The 19,989-nt window shown below is 38.7% G+C and overlaps 1 protein-coding gene across 1 annotated transcript in view; it reads right to left on the reverse strand.

Moving 5' to 3' along the window:
- PARP14 (poly (ADP-ribose) polymerase family, member 14) overlaps positions 1-19,989 on the reverse strand; it is a 44,017-nt gene that overhangs the window by 4,414 nt on the left and 19,614 nt on the right. The window contains exons 7-15 of the mRNA XM_008585156.1: positions 17,070-17,306; positions 16,308-16,529; positions 13,409-13,487; positions 11,067-11,216; positions 10,704-10,766; positions 10,205-10,372; positions 7,103-7,309; positions 6,422-7,021; positions 4,969-5,102 (exon numbers count right to left, since the gene is read on the reverse strand). Coding sequence (XP_008583378.1) covers positions 4,969-5,102; positions 6,422-7,021; positions 7,103-7,309; positions 10,205-10,372; positions 10,704-10,766; positions 11,067-11,216; positions 13,409-13,487; positions 16,308-16,529; positions 17,070-17,306 — 1,860 coding nt within the window. The remainder of the gene's footprint in view (positions 1-4,968; positions 5,103-6,421; positions 7,022-7,102; positions 7,310-10,204; positions 10,373-10,703; positions 10,767-11,066; positions 11,217-13,408; positions 13,488-16,307; positions 16,530-17,069; positions 17,307-19,989) is intronic.

Raw genomic sequence — 19,989 nt, forward strand, 5'->3', positions numbered from 1 at the left:
GGGGCAACACTGAGGGTTGCGATCCGTTGCCGGACATGGAAAAAAGACAAAAAAAAATAAATAAATAAAAAATAAATAAATAAAAATTACACTAAACAGCACCTTCAATGCCACATGGCAGTTTTCTTCATTCAGAAATATTTTTAGATCCAGTGTTTCCTAAAAACAGGCATTGGGAAGAATGTTGGTTTAATTTTTAACATCTTTTATGCACCACCTGAGAGCGAAGAATGTTTAGGATCTTACATACTCGCTATTTGCACTCTGCTGAACCAGACTCTCAACTCCTGTGTTCTACCCTACACGCTAACAACTGTACGGGGGCAACACTGAGGGTTGCGATCCATTGCCGGACATGGAAAAAAGACAAAAAAAATAATAATAATAAAAAATAAATAAATAAATAAAAATTACACTAAACAGCACCTTCAATGCCACATGGCAGTTTTCTTCATTCAGAAATATTTTTAGATCCAGTGTTTCCTAAAAACAGGCATTGGGAAGAATGTTGGTTTAATTTTTAACATCTTTTATGCACCACCTGAGCGAAGAATGTTTAGGATCTTACATACTCGCTATTTGCACTCTGCTGAACCAGACTCTCAACTCCTGTGTTCTACCCTACACGCTAACAACTGCTCCTGCTGCTGTCTGCCTTGCTTTGTCACTTTGCCTCTCGCTGCCTCAGTCCTTCTGGGATACTAGCTACCCTAAACAGTGAGAGAAGCACTAGAGTGTCTAGGCAAGAAGGAAATTAATTAATGAAAATTAATCTCTGGTCCAGTTGGCAGAGAGGGGCATGAATCCTGTTGGGAGGAGATCTGGCTGTAGGCTAAAGTGGCCGTGCTTTGACCATACTCTTTGGCAGTGGCCTCCAGGGCTGTGGTGGGAACTGTGAGATTGCAGGTCAGCTTCTAAACTCCCTAATCACCAAGTAGTGGCAGTTTCATAAGGCTGTCCTGAGAGGAGTGAGGGGTAGGCAAAGGTGGCTAGTGTCACATTAGTATTTAATAAGTCAAGGATGCACATAATATCTAGGGTAACCAATGAAAGAATTGTAACAAAATGCATGACCAACAATCTAATAGGGGGTGAAAATGGAAGAATAGAAATACCTAGTCCAAAAGAAGGCAGGAAAGGAAGAAAAAAGAACAAAGAATAGATGTGATAAATAGAAAACAAAGATTAATATGTTATATTTAAACACAAATACTTCAATAAATACAGTAAACAGATTAAGTACTTTAATTAAAAGAGGAAGACTGTTAGACTGGATGAAGAAAAACAAAACAAGTATATGCTGCTACCAGGAGACACATCTTAAATATTCAGTTACAAAAAGGTTAGACGAAAAAGAATGGCAAAAAGATATAACATGCTAACAATAACCAACAAAACAAGTATATGCTGCTACCAGGAGACACATCTTAAATATTCAGTTACAAAAAGGTTAGATGAAAAAGAATGGCAAAAAGATATAACATGCTAACAATAACCAACAGAAAGCTGGCATAGCTATTTTAATATTGCTAATAATTTTGGTATCTTAAGATTGAAACAATTTTATGTACGCTATAGGATAAAACAAATAGGTAAATATATACTGTTATCAGGAACCAAAATTTCCATTGTACAGGAAAAGAGACATAAATATAAAAATATATTAAGAAAAAAATCTACAATATTAAATTTTAATTGAAACCATGAATATGAGCTCATGATTTCCTTAGCTCTAGCCATGAAAGGGCCTGGAAGCAACAACACCTCAGCAGCAATGAGCACACTCAGCACACAACTCTTGGTTTCTCACTACCATTCCCCACTAAGTGGAATCAGGGTTTATTAGAGAAATGTCTGATTCCAGGCCTGGGACATGGAAAGCACGGGGTGAGCATGAGAGATCTTGTGTCTGAAAGTAAAGAAATGCTCAAAGACTACTGGGATCATCAAAAGACACGGGAGCCAACTTCCTACCAGTCAGATGTAGGATAATTTGTGCATCTAAAAGAATAATCACTGCAATTAAGTACAACACACCAAAAATTTTTTTAAAGCTGGAAGGAAGAATATTTATTCTTTACAAAAATATCAGTAATAAGTATAGAAGGAATGACAGAATTAGAAAATCACCATTTTGTAACCTCTAGTGTAATAATAATGGATTCAGGCAAGGATCATCAATGGATGTTAAAATCAATTGGTAAAAGGCTGTTGGAGAACAGGATGCTCAGTGACAAAACAGCATTCCACAGATAACCTACTGATTCCAGTGGAGAAGTAGGGCGGTCACCACCTTAACTAGAGATCAAACTGCATCATTAATAGTGAGACAACCTTACGATATGGAGCTCCTTGTGTATCACCCATGAAGTATTCTTGCAAAAAATATTTATATGAATTTACTCAAGCCTTTCAACCTAACTCTAAACTTACCAAAAATAAAGAGGACAGAGGAATAAATTAAATGACACTAAAGAATCAGACAAATCTAGAATTTATAAGAAAGCTGGCTTGGATTCTTCCCCCCAAATCAAGGCATGATAGATCCAGAATGTGGGATATTCTACAACACAATTGGCTAAATGCTTTTAAAAAATTCAGTGTCACAAAGAAGAATTTTTTTAATGCAGGAATACTATTCTGTATTAGAAGCGACAAAGGAGACGTAATGACCAGATACAGTGTGTGAACTCAGATGTGGGGGGCGGAGTTATAAGAAAGTTTTTTGAGCAATTGGGAATATGGATTTATGTTGGATATTATAGAACTAATGTTAATTTTCTTACATGGGATAATGCTATTGTAATTTAGGAGAAAGTTTTTATTTTTGGGAGACATGTTCCAAAATATTTAGGAGTAAGTGTCACGATGTCTGCAGCTTACTTTCAAATGCTTCAGCAAAACCAGAGAGAGGGTGAGAAAGAAAATGTGGCAAAAATGTTGAGTCTAAGTGGAAGATGTATGGATGTTAAAAATCTTAATCATTAAACCTAACAGTCATGAAAACTGTTATAAATGCCAGTTATAAATGACAGACCACCCATTTTGCATACTGATGTTTTTACACTACTGGGGAACTCTACAGAGCCTTAAGTACTACCTACGCAGGGATTTCATGTAAGATTTTATTTGAAAAATGGTTCCTCTGTAAAAACGTGTTGAAATAATTTCATGGCCAGAGTCTCCACAAGGCCCACTGCAGACACTACTGATCAACCAGGACTTCATTCCTGCCCAGTCAGAACTTGGCAGCTCATCACAATGAGCAAGTCAGCCACTATCAGTTGACTGTAATTGGTATTTGGAATAAAACTTATTTGTTCTTTCAGAACTAGACCATCAAAGAGCTGCAAAGAGACAAAATTACATTGTCTTGGTGCCTCACAGAATTGTTTCATTTAATGAGGCATCAGTATTGTTTAAGTGATTTACATTAAGGGATATGTTTAAAAAACAACAATGGTATAAAAAAGAGACAAAATTACATTGTCTTGGTGCCTCACAGAATTGTTTCATTTAATGAGGCATCAGTTTTGTTTAAGTGATTTACATTAAGGGATATGTTTAAAAAACAACAATGGTATAAAATCTGATATTGAATTTATTGTGAGGATGATGTTCTCCAGAACTTGATCCACAGGAGAAATATCCCAGGAATCAGTTTCAGCACTGTAAAGAGCTGAGTCGCCTCATTAAATGATTCTTACTTTTTAATTTACAGACTTTGAGTCTTGTAGTTGGGTGTTTACTTCTTTGCTTTGTCTACTAGGAAGCTGAGGGACAAATTAGTAACTGACAAGGATCGCATGTTATTTATTTTTTGTGAACTAGTCATACTCTGTATATCTTATTTTCCCTACCCTCTTTTTCTCTTTATCCATCTTTCTTCATCCATTTATTTTATCTGAAGGTATGGTATGTGAGAAAATCTTTGTAGGACATTTTAAATCTTTTTTGAATTATTATTTGTTTAACTACATGAATAAACAGAGTGGTGGCAGTGCAGAGAAAGACCGAGAGAAAATGTTCAGGCCTTACTGGACTCGTTATTATGGATGAAGGGAAGGTGCTCAAAGATCTCTGGCTTTACCCAAAAGGTGGTGGAACCAAGGACAGAAACGGGGAAGGAGGGATAGAGAGAATCCCTTATAGATGAATAGTGAGGTTTTAGAGAAGTGGATTTAGCAGTTAGATATTCAAGTGGAGATTTTTTTAGGCCACTGAGAGTATGTTCTAGAACTTGAGTCAAAGATCCAGGTTGGTAATGCTGATTTGGGAGATAGCAATATTGAAATAATAGCTGAAGCCAAGAGGGTAAAACATTCCCCGGTGAGGTACAGAGACAGAAGACCAAAGTGTAAGTCCTATGGGTAAAGCTAGAATTGGGGGGTTGGAGGAGAAACAGATACCGGTGATTAAGAAAGGAAAATTAGTTAAAGAAAGAGAAAAAAGAATCAAAATAATATTGCCATAGAAGTCATGGAAGAATATAATTTCAAAGAGCAATTTTAATAATGTTGAAAAATGGAAGATGCCAAAGCAATTGTTATGAACAAGGAAAAGGCCGTTGGATTTATCAGGGAAGTAAACACTGCTGCCCTGTGAATAGGGGCAGAAGAGCATCCCGATCTGAGGAACCGCTGTGTCTCCCTGCAGTGCTGGCTAGTGAGCAAATCCAACTTCGAAGCCATATCTTTGAAATTTTATTAGCTTGCTTCACAAAGTAAACATGGTGTATCTTCAGTATCATATTACAATCTAATACTGTAATAACTGACACAAGAACCTTAATGTCTCAGTAATTATGGTGACATGAGTAGAATCTAGAATCTAAAATCGAATTACCATAAAAATTCTAATAATTCGAGATAAAAAAATGTTATAGAAGGTGAATGAAAATGTATTTGTATAGGACCATGATACCACTATTCCCACTATTACGAAACTCCATTTCAGCAGAAGGCTTACCTTTTCTATTCTGAAGTGTGAGCAGGTCTGATTAAACTTGCTTGCAACAGTGTTGAATTCTGGATTATTAGGTGGCAGCTCAACCATACAGAAATTCTGCTGCTTCATGTCACTCCAGTGTGCAGGGATTTCAACTGCAAAGTAGACATTTGAGGGCTCCCCTTACACATTCCCAGTAGGTTTTGAAAAACTGAGTGTCATATGTGTTCTTGTTTTATAATTTCCTAATTGTAAATCTATGTGTTCAAGAAGTTCCTTGTCTTTCTAGGAGAATGTTTTTCACAGTGTGAACCACAGACAACCTACATCAGAACCATCGGGAATGCTTGTTAAAAAGAAAAAAAGCCAAAGATCCACTGAACCATAGATCCTATTGAGGGGTGGAGCCTGCGGGTCTACATCTTAAAGTTCTGGTCATGCTAGAATTTGAGAACTGTTGGAGCAGTATACAACCCATCTGCATTTTCTGTTCAGTCCCCGATCTGCCATGATTTAACAATAGATTACGTCCCTGCAACATTTTAAGTAGTTGCTCCGGTTTTGTTTATGCACAGACTTTCACCAGGACTCCTCACCATCAACACCTCAAGGTACTCCACATCTAATTTTTCATTATTCTTCACGGCATCCTTAAGAGGCAGGTGGATGGTGGGTTTTGCTATGTGACAGGTTATGGTGGCAGGTCTGCCTCCTACTCTGCTAAGCAGAATACTATATGTGATTTGTCATTTCCCCACAGTTGCTCAGAGTCTGAGGAATTCACTCACACTGATCTCACAGAAGGTGAATAGAGTGCACTGGAAGCTAATTTACTAGTTTTCAGTGGGGGACTTACGTGGTTTGAAGTCAGGAATGGCTGTCTCCACAAGACAGGCATTCCCTTCTTGGGGAGCTGATCCAGTCAGAGAATCTGAAGGCTACTTCCTGACATGTGTGTCAAGGAACCTTCCGCTCAGGGTAGAGGTGACTATGGAAGAAATTCCCACAGGCTCTCAATCCTTCCTGGGTGGTAAGTCACAGACACAGAGGGGCCTACTCTCTGACCATGCTGCCTTCTGCATTTCCTCCCCTTTGCCCTTTTGTTCTAGAAAACCTTGGGCCACTTTTCTTTTAAGCCGATGGTTCCCTTCCCACCCACCTCCCCCCGACACCCCAACTAAAGCAGCCATTACCTCCCCAGCAGAACCAGCTCAGGGAACCGTAGAGATGGGAACAATGCAAGGTTTGGCTATTGTTACCATTAAGATGGTCACCCTCAGGCGGTTGCATATGTCCACACTGTGTTTTCCTGACCACAAGCAAAGCTCTTTAAGTTCAGACATCAAATTTTCTAGTTTATTCCATCAGGATTATTTGAATCTTATCTACTTGAAATTTTGATGTATGTACAAAATAGTGTTAAGCTCAAAGTAGGTGAAAAATAATGGATGATAAGCATAAAAGTTTAACTCACCTTCAGATTTTGTGAGGCGCTGAACATGTAAATTTCTTCCATTTGCATCTGTAGCAGTGTTTGTTTCCAAGTTCACTGTATACTTCTGATTGTTAATTTTGATATCAATTGTCCCTTTTTTTCCTCTCCTTGCATCCTCCAATAGCAGATTGGTTATTTTATCAAAACAACAAAAAGTGTTGTTGTCACTATATTGCCATTCTATAAATTCACTGATACAGTCTGCCCGGGATTCCTGTTCTTTGGACAATCTAACTCTCTTGATCATTTTCTCAATTTCATTTCTAGCCTTCCACACATCTCTGGTAATTCCCAAAACCTGAATTGAAGGTCTCTTACGGTCCAAGGAAATGATAATATTTAACTTCTTCTGCAGCTCATTCAATTCCTTATATTCCTTTTCATCAAAGTCTTTGATACACTCATCTTCACAGGTATAAGGACACTGTTCCTTTTCAATCAGCTCCTGTATCCAGGAGATGCTGCTTTCCACATTTTTCATATCTTCACCACATACCTGAAAAATTGCTGATTCTGTTTTCTTTTCCAAAACCAAAGGATTCTGTTTTTTTGGGGATTGTTTTGAAAAGCCCAAAAATGCTAAAAAGAAAAGGAAGATTAGCTATTTTTCATGTGGCATGAATATTAGAAAAATTCATGTCATAAAAATGAGCAACTCACATGCAAGTTTAGATATCACAGACTGTTGGGGAGAAGACTGAGACCCTTCTCTTTTTTTCATGTTGGCATAAAACACATCCAGTACTTGAGGCAGAAAGATAACAACTTTAACTTTTTTCACAGACTTGACTGATCCTTTCTGGATAAAGTCTTCAATGGCATCAATTATGGCTTTGGCAACTTTATCTGGGTCTTGTTTGGCACTTCCTGGAACAGCAAATAATAAAAATGGTGGAAAAAAAAGACCCACCTGGAAAAGGCTAAGGAATAAGGATCGCAATTCTCACAGAGTAAATCCCCCTCCCCAATTCTTTCATCACTGTGGACTTTTCTAACACTGCATCAACGAACATGTTTGAAGTCCTGGAGGCAATGGGGAGATTTTCTTCTAGGACATCAGGACACCAACAGCCCAGCAATGAGCAAAGGACCCAGAAACCAAAATTTTGGTGTCTGATGTTCATATCTGCTCTATTCAGCTGATTCCAGCTCATTGTGTTTTTCCTGTTACAGAGCACAGGTAACTTTTCTCCTGGGCTTACTAGTGTTCTTAAAAGATATATAAAAAGCATAAGATGCTAATGTATGTTGAAACAACATGCTCTTCAAAGAGAAAAACATATTTTTGGCTTAGTCATCACTTGATTTTATGCATGTATCCTCCTAGATCTCTTTGGGGGCCTGATTTAAACTAAGCTAATTTTTTAAGACATGTGGAGCTATAAGATACTTGTTGCGATCTATAATTCTGTGCACACAAGTTACTCATAAGCCTCCACGAAGTCTTCCCTCCCATACTCAGTGAGATCGTAGCTGATCAGCAGGGTTTGAGGTAGCCACTCTGAGAAGATCTCTTCCTGTTTTCAGCATGCTCCATATCCTGTTTCTCAAGCCAGGAAAGCCACTGCCTAGATGAGATCATGAAAAATCTCTTTCTAGCCATGAAACTGGTCCCATATGAATGGCAGGTGGCAAAGTCACATGGTGGGCAATGTAAACGTCCCCTGGCCAAGCTGGTGTGATAGCCTAAGAGTCCACTTGGATTATCTCTGTTAATGGTGCCCACCACTATTGCAGAAAATGAGAGTAGACCTCTCTGACTTGGCATGCAGACAACTGTGGGAATGTAGACAAACCTCATATAAAATTAACCATGAGGGGTTTTTTAAATTAGATGATCATGGAAGAAGGGAAATTCTCCTCTGCAAAGCTGTGGTTTTCCTTTGCTATTTGGAAGAGTTTAAATGGAAGCATTCAGATACATTCATTCACTCTCAATAAACATCTACTACATGCCATCACAGGCTATATATTCAGCCTGGCCCTTACTAGGACACAGAGGATATGATAGGTGAGGATGAATAGGTGTTCAACAGACGAAGTACGGTAAATTCAGGGAAAGGCTAAGCTAAATAGAACTGTGTAACAGGGGCATGGTATGTTCAGACTGGAATGTACAGGAGAATAGACCTGTTTTTGAGAAAGATAAATCTTGAGGGGTGTGAGGAAACACTGGAATGGGGAGCTCAGGTCTAGTTAGGAGGCTATAACAAAAGTTTAGGCAAAAGACAAGAGCTGAACAAAGAGAGGAGGCTAGAAGGAAGAGCAGGGTGTAGGGACTGAGGAGATATTTAGGAAGTAAAGTCAGGAGGATCTAGTGGCCAATTGTGTTTATTCTTGACCCTTCCCTCCCCATCTTTTGCCACCTGCACCCCTTCACTGTATGATGGGTCACGTTGTATCTCATGCTGTTTACATACCTGTCTCTCACACTAGGCTAGGTGCTCCTTGTGGACAGGAGACAGACACTGGGGAGTCATCAGACCATAAAGGATAGATAACTAGATAGATAGAAAGATAGATAGACAACAGACAGAAATGTTTGCCAATCTGCTAGGTATGGATGATACTATAAAAATAATGAAAACATAAAAGGATAATAAATTATACTTATAGAAAAATAAAAGTAGCAAAGAAGACCAAAAATTCCATCTAGGAACATTATGAAGAATGGTAGAGAATTACAGAAAGTAAGATATGGGTTAGAGGATTAGAGGAAGGCCCAGAAAGTGACAAGAATAGTTAAATTTTTTTTTTCCTTTTTGTCTTTTTTTGTGACCGGTAACGGGATCGCAACCCTCGGTGTCGCCCGCACCGCGCTCAACCAGTGAGCGGACCGGTCTCTATATGGGATCCGAACCCTCGGCGTGAGCGCCGCCGCGCTCCCAAGCGCCACACTCTACCGAGTGCGCCACTGGGCCGGCCCAAGAATAGTTAAATTTATTGAGGCTAAACTTTTGGAGAACCTAGAATGCTAGTCTATGACATTCAGATGTAGACTCCTGAGCACAGGATGACAGGTCCAATGCTGCGTCCTCTCACTGGGACCAGCCAGCTCCAGTCTACTTCAGCCTGAGTGCACGCCTCCCCTGACCACCTCGGAAGTTCCCAATCAGTGCATGTGACTCTGATTCCTGAGGAAAAAGCATCACCTAATGATAAACCCAAAGCACAATCCTTATATATGAAAAGTCACACAATCATCATATAGCTTGAGGAAAACAAGAAATTCAAAAGAGGCAAGTAGGTTGAAAACAGGAAAGTGGAGAGTTGAATTTCAGACCCTCTAAGTTCTGGTGACAGAGAAGCTTCTACATAGAGATGCCCTAACGCCAACTGACACAGCTGACTGCTTAGTTGAAGGCAGGAAATGCTCCTCTGGGAGTCAGCTATGGCAAGGTGGAAGTTGATGCACGATGTGGGAAGTTAAGGACTAAATACTGGAGGATACGTATGGAAGCGAAAAAGAGAAAGGAATGGATACGAGAGAATGAGGGACAGCCTTTCTTTCCGTTCCCTCCCTTCCTCTCCCTTCCCTTCCTTCTGACTCTTTAATATTCCAACTCTTCAGTATCCTTCATTTTTTCCTCTTTTACTTAAACCATCCACAGGCTTAGCCTTTCCCCAGGGCGGCTGTCCATACCTGGATTAACCACTGCTGCTCTCACTCAGACTCAGCACTGACCACATTAACACTCAGTACCAAAGCTAAGGGACAGTGGACACCCTGGGGTTTAGCCTTGACATTCAGAGGCCACAAACCTGTCCCAATGGCTGGGAGGCAAATGGAAGAGTAATCTCGTTTTTCACACTCTTGCAAAACACAGGAAACCGATTTCTTGACATCATTTCCACCCACGACATGAATGATATTCTTGCACCTCAGTAATCCACCTGTAGTAATTATGTAATCATTTTTGCCCTGTTGAGCTGGGCAACACAGACAAAAAGATGCAAAATTAGATGTTGAACCCACCTTTGTTTAGAAAGCAAAATGTCTGATGAACAAGTAAGAATTTTGTGAATTAGAAACTCCAGAAGTATTATCTTTGATGAAATTTTATGGCTTAACTTCTCTTTGTAACTGTGAGATTATTTTTCACTTCTAATCCTCTATGATTGGAATTCTTCAGTAAAACTTATGATTTTAAGACTAACATGTTGTCTCCCCAGTCCCAGGACCTTCCTCAGCCTCTCCACGGCCTCCCACATTCAGTTTTCCACTTACAGTTTAGGACCAAACGACAGCATCGTGCCTTACCTTGGTTAGAACACTCCATTTCCACATTTTGTCCGGCAGATTCTAAAATTGCTTTGGAGACCCCTACATGAGAAAATCATGACAGTAACAAACATCAGTAACAAAATTTGGATCAGAAGGACTGCCTCATGATCTAAACGCATTCCCCACCATCAGAGGAATCCTATAATCTGGGTATTGCTGATAACAAAGAAGAAAAATTCATAAAATAACTTACTAATGATCAGAAACCCTGTCAAAATAATTTTATAATGATTGATTAATATTAACAAGCCAAAGTTATAAAAACCATTTGGCTATAGAAACCTTCCTTCATGGGATCTACTGTGTTAATTATTCCACTCTTCAAAATTGTACAAGTACCTGCTTTGAGATTAAATGTATTTGATGTTGAATTTACGATCACATCTGCCTCTTCTTTGGTGATATCTCCAGAGGCCACCTGGAAGCTGATAGGGCCAATCTTCATTTCATGCACTCCTAAATCAGGGCTAGAAAGAGTCCCATAAAAACCTAAAAAGAAAAACATGGAGTCAATGACCAAGTCAGCAATAGCAAGAATGACTTAGGTCTCATGCCATCACACATACCCCTTACCTACATCTTCCCTCTCACTCTCTGAGACCTCTGGCCTATAACCTGGCCCTGATCCTGAGCCCCAGTGATGGTCTGTTTCTTAAAAAGAATTAGAAAATATAATAACATATCAGACATGAACTCTGGTGCTGGCCAAGGTGAAGTTGACACACTAAAGCCTATCTCTTCCACTGACTACAACTAAAAGCTCAGGACAAATAGAAAAAACCACCACCTGAGAACTCTGAAAAGTAAGTCAAAACTTGAAAAGCAACCTGCACAGGGGGGAGTTTCCCATTTTGTTTTAAAATTTTTCCTCTTTCCTCTTCCAGCTTTGACCCCAGGGTGGCCCTCACTGCAGAACTGAACCATGAGCACAGGCGACAAATCTCTATGGACAGAGGACTGGGGAAAGGGGTCCCTGTAAGCTGAAGAATATGGAAGGAAATTCTCATTTTTTTCCGTATGTTTTTCTTTTTTCATTCAGGCCCTTGCCCGAGGTGACCCCAGGTGCAGAACTTTACCTTGGCTCCACGGGGAGCTAAAACTCTGAGACATTCTGTACTTCTGGCCAGAAGAATCAGGAAAAAGGGCCCCTGTGGTCTGAAAAGTAGATGTGTGTGTGTATGGGACATCCCTGTTATTTTTTCTTACTTCTTTTCTCTTTCCACTTTGCTCAAGGGCAACCCTGGTGATGCAGAATTGTGAGGCAACATGACTGGTAGCTTAAACTCTGAAAAAACCCTGTCTTTCTGGCTACAGGATGTAGAAAATGGGCTCTTGCAAGCCAGAGAAAGGGAGGGGAATCCTGGAAAGGTGAGAGCTGGAGAAAAGGATCCCCTATTTCTGTGTATGAACTGGAATAAGTCCCAGGCTCACCCCAGAACTGCACATGTGTGGGGCAGACCCAGAGCATGCAAAAGTTTTGAGAACTGCACTGACATTGGAACCACTGCCTGCACAGAAGGTGAGACAGAACTTGCAGAATGAACTTAGCCACCTGACTGCCTGCTAAACAAACAAACAAAACAATCACCATCCTCCAGAGGATTTTAACAGAACCTAAGTCTCATAGCATAATACAAAAAGGGCCAGCCTTGGACTGACCAGTTAGCTCATTTGGTTAGAGTGTGCTGTTGGTAACACCAAGGTCAAGGGTTTGGATCCCTGTACTGGCCAGTTGCCAAAAAAAAAAAAAAAAAATGTCCAGCCTAAATTCCAAAATTGCTTGTCATATAAAGAACCTTGAGAATGTGACCACCTCTCAAAGATTAAGACAATCAACAGACATCAATACCAAAGTGATCCAGATGCTGGGATTATCAAAAGTTTTAAAGCATGTACTGCAACTGTGATCCATGAGGTCAAGTAAACACATTTGAATGAATGGATATGATTTGGGATGAATGGAAAAATATGAGCTCTTGCAGAAAAATAGAAACAATTAAAAAAAAAAGAACTAAATGGACATTTTAGAACTTAAAAAAGCAATATCTGAAATAAAAAATTCACTGGATGGGCTCAATAGTACAGCAGACAGAGAAAAGACTCAGTGCTTGAAGGTAGATTAACGTAAATTATCCAATCTGAAGAACAGAGAGAAAAAAGATAGGGTGACGGAAGGGTGGAGAACAGACCTATAGGACACTGTTGAAAGGCTTAGTATTCACATTAAAGAGACCACAGCAGAAAAAAATATTCGAAGAAATAATAACTGAAAAATTCCCAGATTTGATGGAAGACATACATTTTAGATTCAAGAAGCTTCACTGAACCCCAAACAAGATAAACAAATATAGCAGCAGCAAATTTGACATAGAAGTTTTTGGTTGGCATTGTCTCTCTAAATTTGTCTACTTTGGAAAACACATGTCATCTTATCCTTAGAAAACAGTAGTCTTGTAATTACTTAAAAATCCATTGTACGAACTGTATAACTTGCCTTCTCTTTTGCTCCAGATCTCATAGACATGGCCAGTGGCTTTCATGCTCAGTTGTATGAAACATAATTTAGTATCTTATTTATCACTCATTATTTTCATCAAAATCATCACTACCATCTTTTACCTGTCACTGAATAGTTACTTAGCAACTAGAAATCATTTCTCAATTTAAAAGCCTTACTGAACCTTGTGTATCTTCAGCCTTGGCAATTTTGTCACTGACAAGATTTCCATTAGCCCTTTTGTCAAATTCATCTGAAAATGCCTGGAAATACAAACACATATTGACCATTACACTCCTCAGTCAATGAATAAATTTGATTCATCAGGGCTTTTGACCCCACATGAATACATGCATATTTAGGAGAGAACAATTCTTAAACAGTACTATTTAATTTAATTATAGATTTTTAAAGTTATGAAAACAATACATATAAATTCTGTTTCTACAAATGTATCCTACAAAAATTATCAAAGATGTGAACAAAGATATAAATACATGGATATTCATTACAGTGCTATTCATAATAGAATAAAAATGAAACAGTTAAAAATTCCAAAAGGAAAACAGTTAAATAAATTTTGGTATATCCATGTGTTGGAATATTTAGCAGCCATCAAAAACCATACTTTCAAAGACTATTATAATGGAATAGGGAAATGTTCATTTTATACTATTAAATGAAAAAAAAGGACATTAAATCACATAGTACATAATCCCATTTTTAAAAGTACACATGCATAATAGAAGACTAGAATGGAATACAATCAAAGAATTTATGCATTTTATATTGTTCAAGGTTTTTACAATGAACATGTATTACCTTCATAATTAGTAAAAGCATATAACTTACAAATTGTAAAAAATACAGGTTAAAAGAAAGACAATCACTTCCCAAACACTTCAGTTTTAACTTCTTATTTGTACCAGGGCAGGAATGGCTAGGGGAGTAGTGATTTTCAGGGCAAGAGGTTGGTGTATGTTCTAGTGTTAATAAGCCTGTGAATTTCATTTCTTTGCCTGGTAGTGACACTCCAAAATCACTTTCTTGCTCCTTGTAAACAAGCAACAGACAATTTTGTTGGAAGAAAAAAAAAGTAACATCTTGGCTAAAGTCTGACACGATGACGGAAGAGGGACCAGGAGAGACCACAGAGCAAGGGTTCCAGACTCACAGGCCTCCAGGGGCCAGGCAGGAAAGGTTCATATGCAAAGATGGACTCAAGAATTAAAGTGCACCTGCCACTCAGCTGCAGCACACTGTCCCAAGCAGGAATCCATGCCCAATGTGCCAGAACATTTGACTTTTCAGGTTACAGTGGACATTTGGAGTTTATGTGAAATTTTTGATTTTTAAATGTTAGCAACTGATTCAAATTTTTTAAAAATAGTCCAAATAAAGCACATCTACAGGCCATGATCAGATGATGGACTGCAGTTCAGCAACTTCTGTTACAGTCCCCACTTATGAATATCTCAATAAATTTTGTTGGTTTTCGTGAAAATATAACCCAAGTTTATCTGTCTTTAAAAGTCTTAAGAGAAAAAGTATAACAGCCATGTATGGAAAATCGATAGTACTTCCAGTGGCATTAAAGGTGTCTGTATATACTAATCCTTTTTACTTGCAGAGTATTCTGAGTCTTGAGAAAACAAAATAAGGCTGGGAATGTACAGATTTGAAGGTTCAGGTCTGTGTCACAGAACTCATGCACCTATCCACTCAGCCATTCTTTCAAACATGCCCAGCACTTCATGCCTCTAGTTTAGTTTACATTGTGTGTATACATCTTAGTTCCCAAAGTAATTATGATTCACAGAAGGAAAAGTCTGTGCTGCATACCCTGTTCCATGATCCATATCACCTCGCATAATGCAAATCATAGAGAGGTTATTAAAAAAGCTTTCACTGAGTAAAAGTAACTGTAGTTATACAGGTCAAGTAAATGGACCACATTTTACTCAGGTGGTTTGACTACCTGACTAGAATTTAGGTTACATTTGCTTGCTTCCAAAAACTTACAGGTAGTGTCTAAAAAATAAAGTATTACTTAAAAATTCAGATGGTTCAAGGATCCATGGACATTTCTTGGTTTGCTGGCTTTAACATTTGTTAAATTTCTGCAATATCATGGAACTTTTCAACATTTTATGTTATCTCCTGTACATCTGAAGACTTGGAGGGCAGGGATGATGGCTTGAATGCCTTTTGTTCTCCCATAATGCAGAGTCCAGTGGCTCGCCCATAGCTCACGGTCAGTAAATGTGAGCCAACCAGTGGACTCTGACTGAAGATGGTTCTGGTATTTCTGGTCCCAACTCTCCTACTCACATGGGGATTTACTGAATCACTCTAACCACACCCTTCACTTATATCCCATCCTGACATTTTCCTACTGATAGGGCCACAGCTGTGCTTTTATAATAGGTATTAAAATTTCTATGGCTATATGGAAGGGAATCCGATCGACTGAAAGAGTCTTAAGGAATATGTCAACTCCATTGCAATATGTAGGACTTATTTGGATTCTGATTCAAACACAAAACTGTAAAAACACAATAAAACATTTATGAGATAATTGGAAATTTCAACATTGACTCGACAATTGATCAAATAAATTATTGTCAATTTCTTTTAGGTGTGATATACTATTGTAGTTATGTTACTTTTTAAAAAAGAATCCTTATTGTTTAAAATAAATGCCTAATTATTTATGGATAAAATGATATGTCTGGGATTTGCTTCAAAATGAAATGAGAGAAAAGGAAATAAATGGAGATAGAGATGAAACCAACTGGCCATAGGTTGATAATTGTTGAAGGGGAGTGAGGGATATAAGGAAGTTCATTATACTATTTTGTCTACTTTTGTATACAAGTATGTTTGAAACTTTCCTGAATAAAAAGTTAATTTTTTCTATATCTCTAAGTTTTCTTGAAATCTGTCATGCTACAGTTAGTCTACACTACTACTTTACTTTCCTGTATGGGAAATACATGAAAGAAACATCTTATTAGACAAGAAGACCCTTGAAAACATTAGGTCTCAGTTGACAAAATAATCCAAAATGAGTGAGACCATACCTGAATATTTCCGTAATCACTCGGGTGCAGCAGAAACTGAACCTCTTGTAAAGTTTGCAGTTGATTCTCGCTACTAAATTTGAACACTTCTGAAATGATTAATTCAGCAAATATGGTTTTAGGAAATCCCAGATTTCCTGTTCCTATTGCTGGAAATGCAATTGATTTCAAGGACAGGCTCTCAGTGATCTTCAAACACTTTCTGATTATGTTTTCCATGACCTGAAAAGCACAAAAGCACATCCTTATACATCTTGCCTAGAAATGAGAGTTAGAACAAAAAGAACAAGAATTTAGCACCTCTGACTGTGATCTGTCTACTCCTTTTTGCTTTCAGTGTAGGTTATGGGCAGTCAGGGGAGGAAAGAAAGAGACAGGAGAAGACAAAGGGGAAAGAGAATGTGAGAGACCCTCCGCAACGAGTCAGACTCACTCAGCAATGAGGGAAGCAAAGCAACTACTGTTCTTATCCTTCATTCTCTTCTATTCTTCATGCCCTTGCCTTGCTTTCCTCACTAAAGAAATATTATCTTCAATAACCCTTCCCTCAGCTCCAATAATTACTGAGCACAATAATCGATTTATATTACTAACTAGCCCTCGGGGGAAGTCAGCTACAGCTGAAAGAAATAGCCATAATGATGGAAACTGCCAAAAATGTGACATTATTACAGAAGAGAGACAGGGTCCAATCTGTATAATACTGAAAGGAAGGTCCACAGGGCTACCCAATTTCCTGGAGAATTAAAAACCAGGCCCTACCATGCATGAAGACGTGCTGTCACTTCTCCATTCCGGAACCACCACATGAAGCACACGGTGGCAGTGCAGATTGAAGCCACTTGTCTGGAAAATTGTGCCTGCGGTGACAAGTGCATCTTGTCCAGCTGTATTCAATTCCTCCTGGAGCTTTGGCCCAGCTTTTTCCAAGAGGGCCTTAGATAGAGGCCCTCTGTTAAGCACAAGATCCGAGGGAATGGAGTTGACAACAACATCAGTCTTAAAAACAACAACAAAAGTTTGTTTCAAATTCTAACAAAATCATTCATCAACAATTATTATATTTGAGTTACTGGGCTTGGCACAATGGGGGACAACTAAGATGATTAAGATTTCAGAGACTGAACTACCACCCCAAGACAAAGTGTTATTAAATACTTATTTAAGTGACTCTCCAGGACAAAAGAGAGTGTCAAAAAGCCATCATATATGAATGGTATGGGCTCACTGAAGGAAGTCCCTTCAGTAACTAGTGAGGACACCACGGGCGGTGTGGGTCTGAGACATGGGAATAGTTGGAGTAAGCAGAAAGAGACAGGAAACAGCATGAACATAAGCATGGTAGGCTCTGAGCTGTGAACAGATTAGTTTGATCTGAGAGCTTCTGCAAGAAAATGGCACAAGCCAGCCTAGAAATGTTACACTGGGGCAGATGCAGAAGGCCCACCTCGAGTGCCCAGCCACCTGGACTTCCCGACAGACGGCAAGCAGCAGTGGAAGCTTTCTCACCAGAGAGTGAATGTGAGCAGATTAATCAGGTGAGATGAGAGAAGCCAAGAGAAAAGAGGGTACGTGACCAAGTGACCGTCAAAGCTGCCCTGCATGGGTCACTGAGGAGCAATGCGTAGCTGTTACTGTGGCAGTGGGAGCTACACATCCACGGGAGTGAACAGGATGGAAAGACCATCTCGACATTCAGTACCAAGGGAAACGAAGGCAGTGCTCACACTCACTACTGACTCCTGATCAAAGGAGTTTTTTGTTTATTCATTTTTTCCAAATGAGAAACAAATTGTTTCCTGAACAAATTTCAAGCCTGATCCTGCCATTTGCTAGCTGGGGGACTTAGACAAATTACTTAACCCCTCTAAGTCTCATTTTCTCATATGTGAAATGAGAATAATCATCATCCTAGAGTCTATCTCATGGCATTAAATGAGAGAATGCATGTCAAGCACTTAGCACAGTGCCTGGCACTCAGAAACAATCAACGTGAGCTACAATTCTTCTCACTTTTACTTGAGCTTACTGTAAGTAGAAATCCAATTTTTTAATCTTCCATTTCAGTATTTTAAACTAAAACAAAAAAATATTTTAAACAAAGTAAACAAAACAGGAGCAAGAAAGGAAGATGGCTCATAGACGAGGAGAAAATCTTTGCAAATCATGGATCTAATAAGGGACCTGTACCCCAAATATATAAAGAATACTTAAAACTCAATAATAAAAAGATAATCCAATTGAAAAGTGGGTAAAGGATCTAAACAGACATTTTTCCAAAGAAGACATACAAATGAAAAGATATTCAACATCATTAGTCATTAGGAAAATGCAAATCAAAATCACAGTGAGATACCACTTCACTTACTAGGATGGCTACAATCAAAAAGACAGATAATAACAAGTGTTGACAAGGATGTGGAGAAACTGGAACTCTCAACATTGCTGACAGGAATGTAAAATGGTACAGCTGCTTTAGGAAACAGTCTAGCAGTTCCTCATATATAGAGGTCAATACATAGTCACTACATGACCCAACCATTCCAGTCCAAGTCATGCACTCCTGAGAGCTGAAAACGCATGTACATACAAAAACTTGGATACAAATGTTCATAAGAATTACTCATAAAAGTCAAAGAGTGTGAACAATCTAAATGTTCACTGACTGATGAATGGATAAACAAATGCAGTATATCCATACAGTGGATTATTATTCAGCCATAAAAAGGAATAAAGTTCTGATACATGTTATAACATGGATGAACCTTGAAAACATTCTGTTAAGTGAAAGAAGCCAGTCATAGAAGACCACAAATTATATGACTCCATTTATATGAAATTTCCAGAATAGATGAATCTATACAAACAGAAAGTAGATTAGTTGTTGCCTACAGCTGGGAGGTGGGGTGGGGGGGTGAATGGAATGGGAAGAGACTGCATAGGGTTTCTTTTTAGAGGGACGAAAATGTTCTAAAATTAGATTGTGGTGATGAGTGCATACCTCTGTGGATATACTAAAAACCATGGGATTGTATACTTTAAATGGGTATGGTATGTGAATTATATCTCAATAAAGCTGTTTAAACAAAAAGGAAGATGATTGATCATGACTGAAATTAAACACTTTTCAGCTTTTCTCAAGATAGTCGTACTGTTAAAATACGCACAGTATCTAAACAGTAAGGACATTCAGGTTAAAGTAGCTCTTAATTGTGTCACCTTTCATCACATTACATCGAACACTGAACGGACGCTTTGAGATACTTTTTCTTGTAAAATAGTTCAAAGCAAAACATTTGGCAGGTTTATTAAATCTAGTTCATTTCATTTAATATCACGGTACACATATGCAACTGTGTTTTGTTTAAAGATAATGAGAACAAGTGACACCTAGTGCTGATAACTTAGGACTTTGGTCTTAATCTCTGAAATAAAACATTCAGGCTTAATTAAAATTTGTGTTGTATTTGATGTTTGCTTTCTTTTAGAAAACAAGCTAATAAATCTTCCTTTTAAAAAGTGGGGCAAAAAAGAGCCTGGCAGTGGCCTGGGGGGCAGGGAGGGCGTTCACCCAGCTCTGTGTCCCAGGCTCCCTTTGGCAGCCTGAGAATGTCTCCTCTGAGGCCAGTAGAGGAAGGCCGAGGCTAATATTCACTGGAAGACACAACTATGGCCATGCCAG

This window comes from Galeopterus variegatus, unplaced genomic scaffold (assembly GCF_000696425.1).
Source record: "Galeopterus variegatus unplaced genomic scaffold, G_variegatus-3.0.2 Scaffold3473, whole genome shotgun sequence".
Lineage (NCBI taxonomy): Eukaryota > Metazoa > Chordata > Mammalia > Dermoptera > Cynocephalidae > Galeopterus > Galeopterus variegatus.